The sequence below is a fragment of the Pezoporus occidentalis genome, unplaced genomic scaffold (assembly GCF_034315485.1).
Source record: "Pezoporus occidentalis ecotype Australia unplaced genomic scaffold, CSIRO_AGI_Poc_V1 ctg23, whole genome shotgun sequence".
Classification (NCBI taxonomy): domain Eukaryota; kingdom Metazoa; phylum Chordata; class Aves; order Psittaciformes; family Psittacidae; genus Pezoporus; species Pezoporus occidentalis.
The window spans coordinates 403,418-424,724 of NW_026914180.1; the positions used below are offsets into that span (position 1 = coordinate 403,418).

The following is a 21,307-nucleotide window of genomic DNA, read 5'->3' on the forward strand; positions in this document are numbered from 1 at the left end:
CATCTCAAGTTTAGGACAAGCCAGATGAATCCCACTCTGGAAATACTCAGACCTAAATATCTAATGCCTAGACATCATAAGGTCAGCTCTATTCCAGCTGTTTTTTATGTATGAAAGCTTGTCTATCAATTTATACCACCTTGAATGACTTCAAATTCCATATTAACATTGGAAAATCAGAGACACAAGACATGAAATAATTTTAAAATATTGTTCTCTTCTATTCTCATACCATGTCATTCCTCAAAATCAGTTTTTAATGCCAGCTCCCATATTCTCACAGTGGTCCATCCTACAACCCTGTGATCACCTCTGACACTGCTTTTCTTTCATCTTCCCTGCTCATCTTTCTGCAGTTACATCAAACAACCTCTTACTGCTTATCTACCCAGTTTGTGTAGGATAATGCTGAAACCTTGGAAAGGGGTCTCCCAGCTCCTAGACTACAGTTGTACTTACAAGGGACTCTCCTGTGTTTGGAGATATCTGTGGAGATGAAGCCTTCATGGCTTGGTTGTAGATTGGATCTGTGATGGAACTGAGTATGTGCAATGAAAGAAAGTGTCTTTGGAGAGATGAAATTGGCAATCTTTCCTTTCAGCGTGTGCATAAGAATTTATTTCATTTTTCTCCAAAGCTTTATACCTTGCATAAATTAAGCAAGCTTTCATGAGGCTGTCTAAAACGAAATTAGAGCTGCATTCCCTCCAATTTTCATCATCTAGTTCAGAAGGATGAAGCTCTAGACCTTGTAAATAAACACTTATGAGTGTACTCACCATGGACAAATTCTCATTTTTTTTTCAGAAGCTACAGAATTCTAAGAACTGATAGATGGCTATACCTCCCCACAGAGGTATAGCATGGAAAAATTTCAGCCCATGGTGTTAAATTTACTGTTTCAGCAGGTAAAGTTATTAAAAAAGCTGGTAAGATAATTTAAACCTACAGAGTTTCAATTCACCATACCACATGCCTTCAAAATTATGTCTGGCAACAGTATTCGGTTCTTACCAGTGTTTTAATGGTTACCTCATATTACCATTTGAGGAGGTAGACATCCTGAATCTTAACACTAAGCAAAGTGCTTTCACTAGTAAGACTGCAACAGGGAGTTTCAACTGTCTTACAAATACTTAATATCATTATATTCCTTGAAAATCTTATAAAGCCATAGTGACTGGTGCTGCCATCACAAGTTCGTGCCAGCAGAGGCTGTGTTACAGCACTAAGACATATTTCCTCTCCTTTCCTTTCCAAAGAGATTCCAGATTAAAGCAAAATCTTTGGCTGAGCATCCATCAGGTTTCCTGTAATGTATCACATCAAGTTTCCTGTAATGTGTCAGTGTTTTTGAGGTTACTAGTCTTTAGGCTATCCCACAAATGGTCCAAAAATCATGCATTATGCAGCCATATCAACTAGAGTTTCAAAATGAATCATGAGTAACACCTCACATTTCATGGGGGTGCACTTTTTGGTATATGTATTAGAAAAATATGTTGCCTATGAGTAAGATTTTGCTATATGTGCTAGAATTTTCCATTTTAGCCACCAATCTCAACCATTATATGTGTTTATTCAGTGCTGTTAAAGTCATGTTTATAAAAAATACAGAACGCATTACTTACCACATTTAAATGTACTAGAACACATACAGAGCCCTATGCGAGACATTTGAGAAGGCTTTCATTTTTGAGGGAGAATGAGCATTGGTATAGAGGAGTTTCATGCTGAAAGCAATCATACAGGAGCTCTGATGACCGTAAGTCGTTTTGGAAAACTTGGCTTTTCTGTATTTTCATCCTTATTCTGTCAATCTGCAGCACAGACATTCCATTAAAATGAGTTCCTTCCTATTGTCGCTGCTCTGTGTAAATTTCCAGCTGTTTGTGGTTAAGACAAAAGACAAGTCTAAAGGGCTTATAAGTCCTTTTTTTTCCTTTGAAAAAGGACTTTGTTTTTTTTAATGAAACTGAAAAGTTGCCTCAGTAACTTACAGAACTTTGAGCTTCATAGTTTCACCATAAAAGTACATCTGAAAGACCAGTATTTCACAGGCTCAGAAAAAATTATCACTTCCTACCAGTTCTATCCTAGTTTTTCAGTCTTGATTACCACCACCCCTGCAAGACCACTCCCACACTTCACCTGAGCACTTGGTAGGTCAGCAATTACTACATCTTCTCTCCACTCATCGCCTCAATGATTAACGCACTGCCTATTGCACGCAGCTCCTCTGCCAAGTTGTTTCTGGGTTGCCCTTAGGACAGCAGAGATGCAAAGGAGAGATTGAATATACAGTGGAAGTGTGCTTCTCCCTGTGGGCTTTCCAAAGGAAAAAACCTGACATTTTCACAGCTCTCTCAGGGATTCTCTGGCTGCTCTTTGCAGAATACTTTTAGTTTGTGCTGCCAACTCGCATAGTTTGTAAGATACTGGCTAATTTCACAACAGCTTGCTGCTCCTGCCAGCCCTGTTTCTACACTCGTCTTACACACAGAACAGCATCCCAAACTTACCCAAAACTCTTGGTTTTTTTCTAGTACTTTTTCTTCCTCTGGAAGTTCTCCTCCATTATTGTAGCTACAAGGATGTTTAATCACATACAGATGAAATGTGGCTATTTATTTTATTCAAACCATTTTTGAAAATGTCTATGGAAATCTTCATCGTTTTAAACCAATTAATCTGATTTGATTGCTGGAAGTTACTATGCAGTGAATTAGCACAAAAAGAATAAATGTAAACTACCAAAGGTAGATGGTCTCGCTGAACAGAGTTGTTGGATTTCCCCAGGCAACAAGAGCAAGGGTCTAATTATTTTAGACAACCCTTGTGCTCTCTTCATACCCTTGAGAACTCAGGGCTCTTATACACCTGATTTGCCTTAAACAAGATTCAGGCTTATATATCTATCTGCTTTAACCTTAACCACCATGCAAATGCAGTTACAGGTAAATAGGTGAGAGTAAATTGTCTCTTCCAGCAACATGCACAGCTGGACACCAAATCCTAGAACACAGGGTGCGGGGTGGTTGTGGTAGGGCTAGATTTTAGCTATGATATGAAACACTAAATATCACAATACAGTCCAAAATTTATGAAGAACATTTCCACAGCAATTAATAATGTCTTATGATGATGGAAAGCTAGAGGAAACCTTAATACTATAAATGAGCATTTCACAATCTTATCAATTAACTAATAAAGACAATAACAGCAACTTATTTCATTGACATAAAATCAAAGCAAAACAAAAATAAAAGAGGATCCTTCCAAAGTTATAACTAAACAATGTGAGTTAAATAGTCAAAGCTTCTGACATGACGTTGCCACAGCTTCATATTTCCATATTTCCCAAGGATCATGACCAGAAGAATGTATTAAAATTCAGAACTGAGTAAAGGGCTACAGTTAGCATTTTGTCCTGGACTTGCTAATCCAGTCAGCAGGGTTAAAATTGAAAATGGATTCAGGACTGCTTATGGGGTCTATCAACATCAGATGCACAGGCACACACTCTCTGAATTTTGCAATACTGAAGGCAAATCTGCTGTGGAATAAAGGGAAATTCCAGTGCCCACCGTTGTCTCCCAGAGGCTCTTATTGCCATGACAGTTCTTTAAAACTATTGAAATTTAAAGGAAAGGTGTGGGAGGGGATGGGAGAGGAAGGCTGGGTCTAAGCCGTTTAACCACAGCTCCAAGAATAGGAAATTTTGTTGTGCAGACGTGACAGATAAATGTTTAGTTTCTGAGGAAAAATTGAATGATTGAAACAGGGCAACTTTAGACAGTTCAGAACTTCAAAAGTTTTATAGAGGGGGCCTTGAATTATCGTTTAAATACGGAAGATCAAAAACATGCAGAGCCATAATTATGCAGTAGAATGAATTTTTCTTTGCAACACAGCGTAAAAGGGTGATGATTTTGCTCTGACCGCATTGAAATGAGCGGATGAGTTTTAATTAAAGCTGTTTAAACATAGCACAAAATGTACTCTTGTTTATGTTAAATCTGTTTAAACACTTGTATATTACAGGTTTGCACCAATGTGCTTGATTGATTTTGTTTCTACTGGGATAAATTTTCTAGCTTGGCAGTAAAGCTATGGCACAGCTACTTAACCACAGTGCAAGCTTCAACACTTCTTTCCTTTCCCTTTCAACTGTCTTTGGGATGCTTACTCCTTGCCAGAGTTATTTGTGGGCATAGTGGGGAATTGGAACAGGGAGTTGATCCAGGCTAGAAATAAACATTCTTCTCCCCCCAGGAGAATCAGTTACCCTATCCACCTCACCATGTCTCCTAAATGCTGTCAGTGTAATTGAGAAGGCAGCCCCTGATAAAGGAGCTGGGGTCATTTTTAGGAGAGGGCAGGCAGCATGGTAACAAACCTGAAACCATGTCTTGTGGCTACCTAGGGAACATCAGGTGATGTTTTCAGACATGTATCTTGTCATTTGAGTGCTGTATTTAAAACTTCTCTTAAAAAGGAAAAGAAGCAGAATTTTTTGCATGCCGAACTAGGAAAACATAAACTCATGCAGATGATCTGTACAAATGATTGAAATAGGCTGTTTAGGTTTTTCTTTAATGGCAGCCTGTTACTGAAAAACTATAGATTGATATGGACTTTCATGCACACTTACTGACTTCATCTTTGGTATGGTCAAAGGTTTAATCATTGATATTTGACTTGATTTCCTTATCTACAGGTAAAAATCTTCCATCTGCTTGTTACAAAAACAAGCTGTGATTCAGTGGTAGGGCTGTTAGTAAACATACAGTAACATAACAAGAATTTTTTTATTTTGCCAGGTAGTCTACAAAAGTCCTTACTGATACAAGCACACTTCATAAAATTTAGATATCAGACATTCCTACAATCACCCACAGCTGGAAAAGGTTTTCTATGATTTTTAATACAGCCAACAGAAGTTTTGTAGGATGAAGATTTGTTATTTCAGAGAAAAGGCAAAATGGAAAGAAAAAAAAACACAAAACAAACAAAAAACCAAATGCTAAAACAAAGCAAAACCCAAACAAAAATTAAGTTGCATGTAAAATGAAAATACTTTGTTTAAATTGAAAAAAAAAACCCAACAAACTGCATATAAACATAAACCAAAACTTCAGTTTTTCTTGCCATGATAAATAACAGAAATTAACACATTGCTCATCTTTAATAGTCTTATTTTGGATTTGAGGTGAGAATGGCATTCTTCTCTGAAGTGGCTTTGAATGATAGTTTGATTGACTTTTCCATTAGTCATTTGATTAATTAACCATTGTCTAATACTCACCATTGGTTGTTCAACACAACACAAAAATTACCAAAACATTTGACTTAAATTTTAATAAAAATATATTTTAATCAAAATGGTGAATAGAATGTTATTTGAAGCACCTCAATATATCTTATGAGTTTTACAGATGATAATTTCCAGATTTCTGGTATACTCTGTGAGATATCTGTTGTCTTGAATTGTTTAATAATTTCTCTTGATTTCTCTTATTTGGTATTAATGTCAATAGGTGAATGTAATAAACACTAATCTCCAAAGGTATTTATCATCTGGAATCAGTATTAAATGCTCTGAAATTTTTCAGTTGAATCAATTTTATTTCCTTTTTAAATTAAAGGTTGTCTGAGCTAAAGAGAACATTCATTTCTAATATATATTGATTCCTTTTCCTACCTGTAAAGAAACCTTATTATTCTCTGGTCCAAAATGTCTCTCTTTTTTAATTCTCGTTTAATCAGTTCCTCATTAAGACTTTGAAGGATCTAGAAATTTTCCTTACATTGACGATCCATCATTATCTGCTGGTTATACTTCACCACTGCCTTACATCAGTGAAGGAAAGTAATCCGCTTCCACACTAATAATTTCTGAATACAGTATAGCAGAAACAGCTGCAAAAAGCAATACTGAGATGGAAAAAAAAAAACCAAATTATGTTATAGTACTGGATAAAGGCAAAATTACTGGATTCATAAGTGAGAGTACTACTTATTTCCTCCATGGAACAATACTTCATGATGGTAACCTGTCAGATTGCCAGAACAACTTGACCAGTCTTTGATGAGGACTATTTTTCAAGCATTTTTCAAGAAAGCTTTGGATCTGCTGGAAATAATCTAGAGTCAAGGAGAGGGTTTGAGGAGAGGCCAGGAAACTACAGCATAAGGGGAAAGGTCAGATGGAAAGCAATGATTTGGCCAGAAGAGAAGATGAAGGGGCTATATGACACATCTGGTATTATAAAAAGAGCTTTGGAAAGGAGGCAGGAATAATTTTGCCCATGTCAGATAGGACAAAAACACACTGGCTAAATCTCCTAGAGGAAAATTGTGGATGGGATGTCAGGACAAATCTTTCTGGCAAAACTGTTAAAGACTTTGGTAAATCAAATTAAGAAAATGTGGTTTCCCCATCTTTGAAGAGTTTTTGTAAAAGATCATACAAACACCCATGGGAGTGATCACTGAGACTGCCTTGAGGCTGGCTTGTTTGATGTCTTGAAGTGTCTTCAAATCCTGTTGCCCTATACTTTGATGGGCTTACAGCAGTCACAGGACATTGATCCTTAAAGTGCACTGCCAACAGTGTTGTCTTCAGGGGTGGACAAAGCAAATGGCTTTTGAAACAAATGAGAATTTGAGGAGAGAAACCAGACAATTTAATAAAGGCGTAATATTTTCTTTCCCACACCACTAATTCATTTGCTGATCAAACTGGAAACAATGATTTTAATTCCTCCATTTTTTTTAGAAAGTATATTAAAAGCTGCGAGTACTGCCTATGACTTTGAGATGAACTTCAGTACAAACTTCATTGTATAAATGTTACATATCTTGAAAAATTACAAAATATTTTCACTGAAGAGAGGAAACAGGGTAAGGTATAAACATGATGCTACTTTTCTAAATTAATGAAACAGTTACTGTCTAAAGGAAAAAAGTGCTATTCAGGGGGAACAAGAATGTCAGTCACACTCATAAACCTTTACATGGTGGGCTCAGGCAGCTATCACAAATATCTGTCCCTCTGTTCTCCTTTTTAGTGGTGAGAATAACAGTGAACATGAAAGGTGTAGAGGAGGTACAATGTCACATTACGAGGAAGAAATTTCTGTGTTAATATAAGTGCCTTATTGATCCTTTATATACATTATTAATAGAAAACATGAAAAATAATATAACAGTTTTCAATAGAATTAAGATAGATTTAGAGAAAATATAATTACATTAGACTTTTTGGACTAATGTTAATAATGACAGAAAAGCCTACAACAAAAGATGTTTTAGGTACTGAATGCTAAATCCTAATAAAGAATAGGACAATTATTAGTATAGTCACGTATAATACAGGGAATCATCATAGCAGTCAGATGTTAATAACAAAAAAAAAAAACAACACAGAAACAGCTATTGTTTGCCTTTATATTTTCATACAAGCCAGTATTAAGGTATTCTTCCCCTATGTTCTAATAAACTGTGGGTATCCTGACCAGGCAATAAGCAAAAATCACTGATGAAGAAACGTTAACATTTAATTAAAAAGGTGAATAGCTATTTCATTACCAGGCTCTAATCACTGTTAAAGATTGTTGTTGCTTTTGTTTACTCTTGTTTAGGATGAAGTTTTGGCAATTAAAGCTACACTGTAAAGTACCCATTCTTTTACAAAATTATTTCAACTTGATTTGAGCCATTGCACAGCCTATTTTTGCCTTGGGAAGATCACCAAATGTTCTCTTGATTGTGCCGTCAGCCACAGGTTAAGATAATCAGTAAATCTGAAAAACAACAGAACCTCAGTACTATGCATACAAAAGCAGATTTAGTTAACCATGGCTGAGGGGAAAGGCATGACTGTGGTTCTGTTTTACTCTATGTGGTGCACATTAATAAATCTTACTCTTTTTATTGAAAGCACAGAGAGTACTGCTGCCTCATGATCTGGAGTGAACAGCAGTGTGATTGGGCTCTTGCCTGTTAGAGACACCTGAATATATTTTTTTGGCACCGACTTTTTTTTTCCCTTCCTAATTGAAAGTTGCCTCCTGATACACTGAAAAAATCCTCATCAACTTTAATGAGTTCGGACATCTGGGATGGGATTCAGTTACCTGAACATATGTGGCTAGTGATATCTAAGATGTTCTGGCTCATCCTACTTCCATCTGCACAGGAATAGTACAGATGTTCCCTAGATCCATCAACATAGGTGTGTTCAGTACTCCGGGATTTTTCAAATGTCAACAAATATCATGTTAAGACAACTAAATTAAGCACTGAACTCAGAATTTTATTCTCCTGCATATGTATATTTAGATGCTGAAAATAAGGTGTCCAAATCTCAGCCTGGATCTTGTCCTTCAATGTATTTGATCTGGCTGAGATGGAGTTAATTTTGCCCATAGGAGCCCTCACAGGGCTGTGCTTTGTATTGCTAGCTAGAAAGGTATTGAGAACAACCCAGTGTTTTGGCTACTGTTGAGCAGTGCTCCACAGCATCAAGATTGTCTCTACAATATCCCCTCTCACCAATAGCCTGTCAGTAGGCAAGATCTTGGGAAGGGACACAGACAGGAGAGCTGACCCCAGCTGACAAAAGGGATATTCCATATGATGTCTGCTCAGCAATAAAAGCTAAAAGAAAAAAGGGGGGGCGGGGGCGAGTGAGGGGGCATTCCTTATAGTGTCATTTTAATTCTGGAGCAACTGCTATGTGCACTGAAGCCCGCCTTCTCGGGAAGTGGCTGGACATGGCTTGCTGATAGGAAGTAGGGAACAAATCTGTGTTCCTTTGCTTCTGTGCACAGCCTTCTATTTTGTGTTACTAAACTGGCTTTATTTTGTCCCACGAGTTTCTTCCATCTTTTCTCCCACCTTGTCCTTCTGAGGATGGTTAGTGACAGAGCAGCTGGGTGGGCACATGGCCTTCAGTCAAGGTTAACTTAGAACAGTCCTTTTTGGTGCCAAACATGGGGCATGAGGAATTTGAGATAAAGACAGTAATTGGAAGAGGTAATGGGCAAAACATGGAATGAACGCAGCTAGAGAGAAGTGGAATGATAGTGGGGAATTTCTGTAATTTTAATTGCAATTGTGGTGAAAGGGTAAGAGAATTCAGGAGTGAAGTTAAGCCTGGAAAGAAGGGAGGGGTTGGGTTAGGGTTTTAAGATTTAGTTTTTATTTCTCATTATGAATGGGGCTTTGAACAGCCTTGTATAGTGGAAAGTGTCCCTGCCCATGGCAGGGAGGTTGGAACTAGGTCCATTTCAACCCAAACCATTCTATGGTTATCTTATTCTGATTTGATTTGTAATAAATTGAATTCATTGCCCCAGGTCAAGTCTGTTTTGCCCATGACAGTAAATGGTGAGTGGTCTCCCCCTGTCCTTACCTCAGCCCATGAGCCTTTTGTTACATTTTCTCTTCTGTGTTCCATTGAGGATGGGAGTGATAGAACAGCTTTGGCGGGCACTTGGCATCCAGCCAGGGTCAACCCACCACACCATCTTAAAAGTCTATTTATGGCATGCTGCCTTTAGAATAAATTGAAAGCATTTCACCTCCAGAAGAAGTGCCAAACCTTGGGTGAGACCTATTCTGCTTGCTCCAAGATCTGATCTTAAGGTCCTTTCCAACCCTAACTATTCTATGATTCTATGATTCTAAGACTGAGAAATGATTAGTCATATTTATACAATGCCTAGTAGAGTGGAAGCTCAGAGTGGAAGCTCAAAGTGGAAGAGCTAGCCTTGGTCACAGTCAAATAGGTAAGTCAGTGATATCCAAGTGGCAGACACAGTGTTGATGATGCAGTGTTAACAGCAGCACAAGATGAGTTAAGTGTTCACTCTTGGTGGCCCATAGACCACAGATAAGACTGTGCCTGTGGTTATTCTGCAGACAGTTTAACATTGTAAAATGTTGGACCGAAAAGTAGGGGTTCTGGTTACATTGGTTACAGTAGTAATGAGAAAAGTAAGAAACATGTTATTATTTTGATTACACAGTAGCAACTGAGTAATTACACAATGTGGTAATTCAGGAATGACTAAAGAGAAAAGGGAACCATAATTAACTACTCTATCTTGAAACATAGACTCTTATTTGAGGAAATGACATAATAACATGGAAGTAATCTCTCCTCACAAACTTGAGTACTGTAGAAATAGTTCTCAGCTCAGACAATTTGTTCACCTTAGGAAAGTACTGGCATAATAACTTCTGAAGGAAAACAAGAAGAAATATATGCATATAAAAGTGTATACACATACATATACATATATATACATATACATGGGGGTGTAAATGAGTTAAACTACGATGATTACGATACATTTACAAGGGTTTTTTGAGAATAAACTGATTGACTGCTTTCTAACTAGCCATCAGATACAATGTCTTTTCATGTACAGTTTTGAACTGCCATTCTAGGTAGTTCAATGTTTTATTTTAAGTTTTAAGAATCTGTATTTAGGCTCCTGAAACTATCTTCAGGACTCAGTAGAAAGACCAAAGATGAGATTACTCCAATGAACAAAATCTCTCTTTTAGCTATTCCAGCCTTTTCAGAGAGTTCAGGATATCTGTGATCTAATACTGAGTCTGACCACAGACTAGTTCCATTATTTAAGCAGGACTATACAAAGACTCAAAGGTTTTCTCATTGAGAAATTGGGTTGGTTTTTTTACAAATTTTCTATTTTCCCACTCTTTATCATTATCTTCAAAAATCAGGCTTGGTCAATATTCTTCTTATTGCTTACTCCACAAAGCTTCTGGTACCTTCCAAAAGTATGTATCATCCTGGACTAAAGTACTGAGTAAAGAAAAAAAATATCCATACTTACAACAGAGACGAAAGGAAGAGGTATCTTTCAAAATAGCGATACTTGTGAAACTAGCTCAAGAAATCGGCCCATGGAGAAGTTTTAAGCCATGTGTCTTTTCCACAAAATTGAGCTGTCACATTTAAATGAATCTCTCAAAAAGTAGTTGTTCCACACCTGATGAGTCTCTTTGTAGCATATCTTAACACATTGATGTAAGTTATATCAGCCTTTTTTCATCTTACACATATATCTCCTCTCTTACGATGGTGTCATACTGTGATCATTTGGACTAGATGGTAACCACTGATAAACAGAGAAGGGACACCTCACCATGACACTTCTTTCCGCTATCATTTAGACTAACAAGGACTATCTGCACCTCTTTTCCTTACAAGGGAGTACCAGCTTACTTAGCTTACTGGGGTGCAAACAAATTTTGGAGGTTTACTGAAATGACTATAAAATACATTCTCCATCTACTCCATTATATTTGCCATATTTTGATGGCTTTGAATGATGGATAAATTTGAGGAAACCCAGAAAAATACAGTTGTTTTATTACAGTCCTTCACAGATGCAGGGAATAACAACAACAAAAAGACAAAAGAAAAAAAAAAAGCCACAACCAAGCAAACAAAATTAAAAGCAAAAAACCCCAGACAGTATAAAAAAACCTCAAACAAGAAAAAAAAAAGCAGGTTTCTCTTGGATGATCCATTACTACAAATACCAGTTATGTAAGACTCACTCTAGCTATAACAACTGAGGTAGCTAAGTATTTTAACCCTAATCTAATGCTACAGCAATGAAGATTTAATTCTATGACAGATGGCTGTTTAACTACGAAGATCCACACTGACAGTGATTCACATCCTCCCCTGGCAACCAGCTCCGCAGCCTAGTTTTTCTTCTAGTTATGAAGTTTTTCCTAATATTCAATCTAATTCTTCCCTGTTGTAAAGCCATTTCTTCTGCCCATAATGATGAGAAGGAATAAATTATGCTTGTCTCTTAAGTAACATCTTTTTTAGCCATCCCCAGTTAACCACCGATCTCCCTTTGTCTCTGGAATTGTATATCAATTCTTTAAGGTTTGTTTCTGAGACCTTGCTTGCCCAACTTCTTTATTCTAGCAGCTTTCTCTGAGCTCCCTCTGGTCACTCTTATTTAATAGCAAACTTGTAGTGTTTATAAATATATTGTCACACAAAGGAAATAAAACAGAATTTTAAAATTTCTTTTGAATGCCATGTAAAACCCAGCATCATGTCAAAGGCTTCTTTTTCATTGAGACTTAAATGTGATTAAATGCTCAAAAAAGAAGTAAGATATAGCCTCAGTTTATTTCTTTTAATGTCATATACTCTACAATGTCTATGCCAGCAGCGACTTGAGATGTAGTTTAACTGCTCCAGGCAAGGTGTGGTTGAAAAGACCCTGCCTGGGTAGGATCTATAGCTTCTATCCTCCACCAAAAAGAATTTCTCTCATTTCAGTCCTTATCACATCTGAAGCTTGCAGCCAACAGATCTGCAGATCAGCTGGCCATACCTGTAGCATAATGGCCATCAGCTGACTTGAGCCTCCTGCTTTTATGCAGCTCCCTGGTCCCTCCTGCTCACTAAAGTTATCAGTATTTGTAGAACTACAGGATTTCCAACTCAATATGTAGTCTGGAAAGATTCTATATATTTTTTGTAAAGAAAGTGACTCTACCATTGCTTTCTCCTATCTGATCAAAAGCCTGAAGGAAGTTAAACTGCAGGCATTATCTTGATTTTGTGGTCTTCCAAGTTCCTCATAAAGACAAAAGGAGAGGTAGAGAATGACTGAACCATAGTACTGGGAACGGGCAGTGTGACCAATTGACCTCTGAAACAGCAAAAGTCATCAAACTTCCCGTTTGTTCTCTGATCAGAAAGGGGGAAGTGTAGTAATTTCCCTCTCTCATTCCTCTCTATGTCAGGATACACACATGCTAGCAAAACACCACTTCATACAAGGGTTTGGGCAGAGACTTGTACAGGAAGAAATAAACTGCAAACAAAGCAGAGTTGTAAACTTATGTAAGTCTTGTCAGAATCAGGAAACCATTTATAAATCTAGTTCACTTCTGGGAAATATTTGGCGTAGGATATATAAATGACAGAACTTGTGGCAACTGTGATTCTCCTCTGGCATGTTCTTGGAGGATGAGCAAGGAGGCTCAAAATGTTCCTTATTTATCTGTCTTGGATGACACATAGCAACGAGGTGAGCTAATCAACATGATAATTAAGTAATTTAATATTCAGCATTTATTGTGTAATAACAATAAACTGCATTTTGAACATCTAGTAGTTACAGTGAGATGTATTACTCATGAATGCAAAGAAATACACATTTCCCCCTTATGTGCACAGTAAGGAAAAAGCAGAAATCTGCCTTCTAGACTGATTCACCATTTCACTTAATGGCACTGTGTATCTCATTTCCTGGGAAGTTTCAAGCAGTGAAATCATTCTTGACACCCTGTCCTTACACAAGAGCTACATGCAATTATCACACCAAAGTGACAACATGATCTGAAGTTTGGATGAGGGTAAGAGGGTAAAGTGTCAGTAACAGCTTTATTAATATGACAGGACACTTGAATGTCTCAACTGGAATGAGTGTCTCCAGAATTGTAGACCTTGGTGTTGACAGCAAACATCTCACCATGGTTATTAGACAACTGCTTGCTTCTGACCATTTGGTGCTACTCAAATTCTGAGTGAGTATCAGCAGAGAAAGATGTTGTCTCCAGGTAGTAAATGTGCAATATAGAATTTGAAAAACTTCCAGATGAAGAGTTTGGGGTTTGATTTTGGTGCTAGGTTTTTTTTCCCTCTTCCTTTCCCCCAATACATATATATAATCAGTTTTTTTCTGGAGGGCAAAGGGGAAGGAAAGGGCTTGGCTGGATTTTGGCTTGTTGTCTTTTTTAAGGAAATACTCCTTTTTTTTTCTGCTGAGATGTTATCATAGTCTACATTGGCCATACAACTTCATAAACCTTTTTCAAAAGACTGTGTGACTGACATTTTTCAAGCCTATTTTTCACTTGATATAGAATAAACAAATTTTTTTCTTTTCCTTTTTTTTTTTTTCCTCTCTCTCTTGGAATCTCCTTTGCCCTAAAAGAAAGCAAAAGATGACCTTTCACCTGTTGTCCTGATAAGCTACACCTCTTGCTTTTGTATCAATTCACTGATAGAAAAAGGTGGAAATTTGCTCTTAGTCCTTACCACTGACTCTCAGCTCTGTCATAAGGGTTGAGAATATCTCAGAATACCCCAGTCACAGTGTTTTTTGAGTTGTCACCAATCAACAGGAAGCCAATGTTTTTTTTAGCAGAAAAGGTTCTCAAACATCAGTTGTCATACCAAGCTCTAGCCATGCTGTAAAATGTAATTGTGCTCACTGACTTTGGTGCATGATCCAATCTGGTAGCTCTGTTCTCACCAGCTATGAATGCAAGGTAACTTAGCCTTCAATGTGTTTATCTTATTCACACTAACAGTACATACATGGGCAATTACTAGTTGCTGGGTGACAAATATGCAACCCTGCCAATTTCACAAGAATGTGTCTGGTTGTGCTTAAGTCCCTTACTACAGGATCTACTAGGCATTTGAAATGGTTAGAAGTTCATTCCACTCAACTCTAACAAAAAGGCAGACTTCTGGCCAAAGTCAAGAGTTTGAGCAATAACTCTCAAAAGGATGAACAGCTGTGAAAGAAGAGCGAGCTATTTATACAACATGGTTTATTATAAGCCATTGATGAGATCAGAACAGTGCCATCATAGCTGTAAAAATGCGTGAGTTGGAGTTGAAAAATGTATTTAAAAAGAACAAAACAATATAACTTTTATCTTCACCTGCTCTGAAGCACTTGCTACATTATGAAAGTGAGACAGTTGTTGAAAAGATCTTCAAAAGGCTGCAAGAAGGAAGAAGTGGCTGATCACACTTCTATCAGAGAAAGGAATCTTAAATACTCAAAGATATGACATCTATCCTTCTTTTCCAGTTTAGACAAGGAAATTAGAGTAAGTCAGCTACATACTTTTTCAAAGCAACATTTTACTGTTTGTTTTTTTTTTCCTACCTCAATAATAGCTCTCATGAGAAGAGTTAATGCAACATTCAGCAAGTAAAATGTTGTGGTCTTTTGTCTACAGCCAGTACACATGACACTTTTTGAGCAATGGAAAAAAAATAATTATAGATACCTGACTTTTTTTAAAAATAAGTTTTGCACAATGTGGATGGGAAAGAAGAGAGCAAGCAGGACACCAGAGTATTCTTTCAGTGAGTTGCACATTATATTGTATGATGTACATCTTGACAAGGCATTGTCTTGATATTTGTCATAGGTTTTTTAGAATATTAAAACCGCCCTTAGAACTACAGTGCAACAGGGACCATGTTTAAACTCTGAAAAACAGAGACTGGTATTAAACTAGAAATTCTGTCTATAACTTCATCCTGTGTAATTATGTCAATAAAATAATGGCAATAAAAATGATTTGAAAACTGTACCCCAGAGTATTTGCAAGTCAGTAAGTAGTTAAACTTCACAGAACCTTTGTAATAAAAAGTTAATTTTGCATTTTAATATTAAAATATTCGGAGAGACCTTGCTGCTAGTGTCATAATTACTGGATAAATACAGGCAATTGATTTCCACATGCATCCTTCTGCTTCAGCATAGTTCTGTCCAAGTCAGAGGGAGGGAAACTGAGGCAATGACATATCATAAGTGAAGTTTTCAGAAATATGAGTGAATTAGGAACAGAATTCCCCAGAAAATAATGTTGAGGTTTGAGTTCCTAATTCAGTCCAATTTGAAAATCTCACCTCAAGGGAAGAAAAATCAAACTTTGATGTTGCTCTTCCACACCTATATTTAGGTGTGTGTTTGAGTTTGACACTAATGTACTCTGAATGTCTGCAAATATCCTCTTTTTACCCCCTTCTTTTTTTTTTGCCAGCACTTACATGGACATTGTTTCTTTTTCCTTTGGGATAGCAAATATTGCCTAACATAATTTGGCTGATACCAGAAATGGAATTGATGGCTGGGCCAGATCAAAACCCAGGGCCCTTCCTTCACTCCTATTTTCTAGACGTTAGCTCATGTTCTTTGAAAAGCTCATGTTCTTTGCTGCAACTTCACTGCTATCAGTGCATTAAGCTGTAATTTGGGATGACTTGGCTTCTGTTGTGATTAAATTGAACTCTTATCATAACCCAAATACAAGTTCTCGTTGTGTGTTTTCCCAGAACACAACAATATTGGCTTAACACCAAGCTGGCAGTCTGCACTCTAGGTCTTGGCTAGGAAATTATATTTGTAGATTGGTACACATACAAACACTCCTATATACACATGAGCATACACCCTCACACGCACATCCGCACACTATTTCAAGCACTAAGATATGACAGTGCCAGAGGAGACTAGAAAATCTCTGGAAGAAAGACATATGGAAGCTAAAAATTTATTTGAGATGTAAAAACCTCTTTGATCCACTTTGAAACTCCAGTTCCCACTCTCGGTAGCTATGAGGTAACCAAAGCCTTTCAGAGACCAGCATTAAGGGACTCCATACAAGAGAATTGCTCCAAATCTTTAATTTTTAAAATCATTATTTTTCCTTTTATTTGACCACAAGTCTTCCTTCCCCAGCTCCTTTCTTCACTGACAATATTTATTAAGGGCACGCAGCCCCACTTTCCAACTTTTTGTGAGTAGGAGAGGAGAAAACACATTGTACATCCCACCCATCTAAACATCCTGGCAAGTCACTTGAGTCTCACTGTCTCCTTATTCTGTTTGTTTGCAGAATCTATTTTATTTTAAAGAACAGAGTCCTTCAAACTAGTAAAAAGCTGTATCTCCGGATGCCAAAGGGACAACACAGAGCCACTTTGTAAAGCAGATTGGCTGTCCTCCCTGCTCAGAGAGAGAAGAACCTAACTGAGGAATGTCACTTGGATGTCACTGAAAGCAGTTTGTCAAGTTGTCAAAGGGTCTCTGCACCTCATTGGAGCCAGCCATGGGAGAGGAAGGAGGGAAATCTCCATCCCAAAACTGCCTCTGTCACACTGGGAGATTAAGAATTGGACTTTGTCAGGGAGAACAGGGACAACTCCTGGGAGAAACATCACCTGTGTTCAACACACTTGAGCCAATATCATAGTAATTAATCTTGACAAGCCTTACAGATTTTATCCCTTCCCAGTATCTTCAGTACGCTTTCTGATTTTCTTCAAAGAGCATTTCTCCTCTGCTGAACCACAGCATGTTCTGTTCATCCCTCTTTCACAGACAGCAAAAAGGATGCTTTTCAAGAAGCACCCGAAGGAGCTTAATGTAATAAACCTCCATGATGCAGGAGATCAATTGTCTCTCAGAGCTCGGGCACGCAGCAGCCATGAAGTCTGAATACAATACACTTTCCACTACAGTAAGTCTTTGCTTGGCGAAGTTTTCCCATCAAATGACTTACCTGTGTGGGCAGCAATACTTCCCTGCTGGTCTCATTCTTCCAGCCTTCCTCTCCCACCTCAACCATTGTCAGACCTTCAGTCACACCTGTGACCTAGTCTAGCAGTCGTCATGTCTTTTGGCCCCATGTCAGACAAAGACTTTTTTTAAGCTATCTGACAAAGCTATACCACGTTCAAAAGGCCTTGAATGACTCAATCCAAGGAGAAAATGTTTGTAGATTACATTTGCTGGAGTAAATACTGGGTTTAGTTTTCCTGCTCAAATTTTAGCTCAGACGAGAAGGTGTATTCCCCAGTCACATAATGCCAGCAAGCAACAAAATAATCTATTCACCCTACAATGCATCTTTCTGCTGCTCACAGATTGCATTGGTAACAACCTGCAAAAAGATCACAGGTTTTAATTCCTGTCCTGACAGACTGAGAATGTGGTTTTCTCTTTGCGCTTGTTCCACAAAAATATTCTGCAGACAGTAAGCAAAAGGCTTACTTGCATGTCCTTCACCACCACAATGTCATTGAATGTTTGTCACTCAATGGACAAGATGTGAACTTTGCCTCCGGGCAGTTAAACCTCTGCTATGTCCCTGTTTGTTTACCAGCCTAATTTTGATAGGCGCTTCAATTTCTAACAATAGCTGGGTAAAAGCAAGAAATGGAGCAGGACATACAGATATTTTCAGCCACCTGTGAAGCAGCTGGCAATTTCTACAGTGTGCTGTGAAAAAGTCCTAGATAAAAATTAAGAAGATAAAGCAGCTATAGGTAATGCTTTAAGGCATCTTTTTCAAACCTGGTATATTTAAGGAAGGGTGTTTTCTTCTGTGGCAAAAAAAAAAACCAGTGTAAAGAAAATAATAGAAATCAAAAAAAGACTCCCATTATTTATGGTTCTAGTCAAAGTTGTACATCTGGGAATGCTGCTGGGTTTTTCAGCAGGGAAAATGAGAGAGGAGGCTGATCCAAGACACATAAATGCATAGGATCACCAAAAAATGTCTACAGCAAAGCAGACTCAGAGGGCATGTATTGTGCGTTCTTTGGAACACATGAGAAACTAAGAGATGACCTTTGCAAATTTAAGCTTTTGGTTATTTGCTTCCTGCCTCCAAACCAGGTTGTCTATCTAGTTTCCTCCTTTTAGACTTCTCTTTCCTCTGCATCTTGTCTCCAGTCTTTCCACTGCATCTCGTACCTTTAGTAATCAGATAGCATTTATAAAACTTTTTTATTTTTTCCCAGAAGGAAGGAAGTAGGGGGGATTTTTCATGCTGAAATAGCCATATTATTGCACAAAATTATACCATGGCCCCAAGAAATCAGCAATGTAAATATAAGGTGAAAGCATTTTCCATTTATATGGCAATAACTGGTGTTTCTCAAAGGACAGCATATGTTATTTGTGTAAAAGCATAAATTAGCCTAATGGGACCAGAGTGGATTCAAGGCAACTATTTACACTGCCTTACACCCCAGTTAGTCCCAGATGCTGCTCTTTCACACCTCAACAGAATCCAAATTTAGACTCTGCTTTTCCACCTGCTGCTTGCCTCCCTTGTTGAGTCCAACCTTTCATTTCCCAGGACTCCTAAGGCCCTTATATCACTTCATGTATCTTTCATAGAGGCGATTAGTGAGAACTTGGGGTCGGAAACCTGGGGGTGCATTATACCCAGCAAATTAAGAACATTAAAAGAAAGAGCTTGGAAGACAGGTAAAAGTAAATAAATAAATAAATAAGTATATGTCTCTCCAAGTCACCAGCTACCTAGGGATAGTTATGCTAATCAGGTTGCTTCATGAAGGCTTGCTGTATTTCAGGTCAAGCTTCTTGAAGCGCTACTCATCCTTATCCTTCCTTTTGGTTCCTAACCTAATGTTTGACTTCTAATTTTCCCTCCTCCCAGATGTCTCCTTTCAGCTGTCCAGGTTTCAATCCAACTTCTATTTCAGTTCTTTGTCAAGTAGGAGTATGCTGGAATTAGCAGTCTCTGTGATAGTCAGAGATTTTATCTTTTATTTTGATTAGAATAGGAAAAAAAGGAGAAAGAAGGAGAAGAGGCTTCAGTTTCAGAAAAGCATTTTATGCAGAATGGAGTAAGTCCAGAGTATACAGAGTGTGCAAGGGAGATACTATATCCTGGTCTCCATCAAAAGGAGCATGACCCGCAGGTCAAAGGAGGTGATCCTGCCCCTCTACTCTGCTCTCGTGAGACCTCACTTGGAGTATTGTGTGCAGTTCTGGTGTCCTCAACATAAAATGGCATTAAAGTGTTGGAACAAGTCCAGAGAAGGGCCATGAGGATGATCAGGGGACTGGAGCACCTCCTGGATGAAGACAGGCTGAGAAAGTTGAGGTTGTTCAGCCTGGAGAAGAGAAGGCTGGCATGGAGACCTGTCCTGGGTTCAGCAGTAGCAGTCATTTTTCTGCTTCGTGGTAGCTGGTGCAGTGCTGTGTTTTGACTTTCAGCCTGGGAACAGAGCTGATAACAAGGATGTTTTGGTTTGGCCAAGGACTTTGTGAGCCTCATGCTCTGCCAGGGAGGAGGGGAAGCCGGGAGGAAGCAGAGACAGGACACCTGACCCAAACTGACCAAAGAGGTATTCCATACCACAGCACGTCATGCCCAGGATGTAACTGGGAGTTACCCAGAAGGGATGGGACTGCAGGGTTGGAGGAGGTATGGGTCGGTGCTTGGTTGGGCTGGGGGCGTGAGTTATTGGCTGGCTGGTGGTGACGTGATGTATTCTATTCCCTTGTTATTTCCTTTATCATTGTTATTATTGGTGGTAGCAGTAGTGATCTGTGTTATACCTTAGTTACTAAACTGTTCTTATCTCAGCCTGGGGGGAGTTGCATTCTTTTGATTCTCCTCTCCGTCCCTCCAGGAGTAGGGGGAGGGCAAGAAGAGGGGGAAGTGAGTGAACAAGCTGTCTGGCTGGGTTTAAACCATGACAAGACCTCGTAGCAGCCTTCCAGTATCTGAAGGGGGACTAGAAGGATGCTGGGGAGGGACTCTTCATTAGGACTGTAGTTATAGGACAAGGGGTAACGAGTTCAAACTTAAACAGGGGAAGTTTGGACTGGATATAAGGAGGAAGTTCTTTACTGTTAGGGTGGTGAGGTGCTGGAATGGGTTGTGAAATGTGAATGCTCCATCCCTGGCAGTGTTCCAGGCCAGGTTGGACAGAGCCTTGGGTGTCATGGTTTAGTGTGAGGTGTCCCTGGCCATGGCAGGGGGGTTGAAACTAGGTGATCTTAAGGTCCTTTCCAACCCCAACTGTTCTATGATTCTATGATTCTATATCCTGAAATACAGTAGGTGCCAGAAGCCCTGTAAGAAGGATGGACACTGAGTAGCCCAGTTCCCATTTTTATGGTGTGCTGATGAACAACGAACACCTGCTCTGAAACTCAATGAGGTGAGCAGGAAGAACAAATTCCCATTAAGGCAGTGACAAAGTTGTGAAATACATCATCATCAGGGCCAGGTACTAAGCAAAAATGGGACTGGTCCAATTACATATTTCAGTAAGAAACAGAGGAAAGTCAAATCATACTGGGGTAAAAGTTAATGAAGAAGATCTGAAGTAAAAAAGAATAGAAATATTATGAGGTATGGGAAGAAGAAAAGATGCGAAAGCAGTAACATTTTGACAAAGGGTTTTTCCTCGTAATGTGGCAAACATAGTCCCATCTCCAGCCTGTTTGACTGAAGGGAACAAGGGAGCAAAGCAGAACAACCTTTCTAAAACTCTCTGAAAAGAATCAGAGAACAGTTCCTGCTGTGGGTCATTTTTCAGTCTCCAGTTCAAACGTACCACAGCCTCCTTGTTCCCACAGTACAGGCCTGACCTTAAAATCTTTCACGAGCTTTTGTTAACTGCAGCCCAGCTGGTTGCAGTGTT

General features: G+C 38.5%; 1 protein-coding gene across 1 annotated transcript in view; it reads right to left on the bottom strand.

The window, feature by feature from the left end:
- The window catches only part of GHRHR (growth hormone releasing hormone receptor), a 38,146-nt gene extending 20,683 nt beyond the window's left edge, over nucleotides 1-17,463 (bottom strand). The window contains exon 1 of the mRNA XM_062621342.1: nucleotides 17,398-17,463. Within this exon, the coding sequence (XP_062477326.1) occupies nucleotides 17,398-17,463 (66 nt within the window). The remainder of the gene's footprint in view (nucleotides 1-17,397) is intronic.
- Between the last annotated feature and the right edge of the window lie 3,844 nt (nucleotides 17,464-21,307).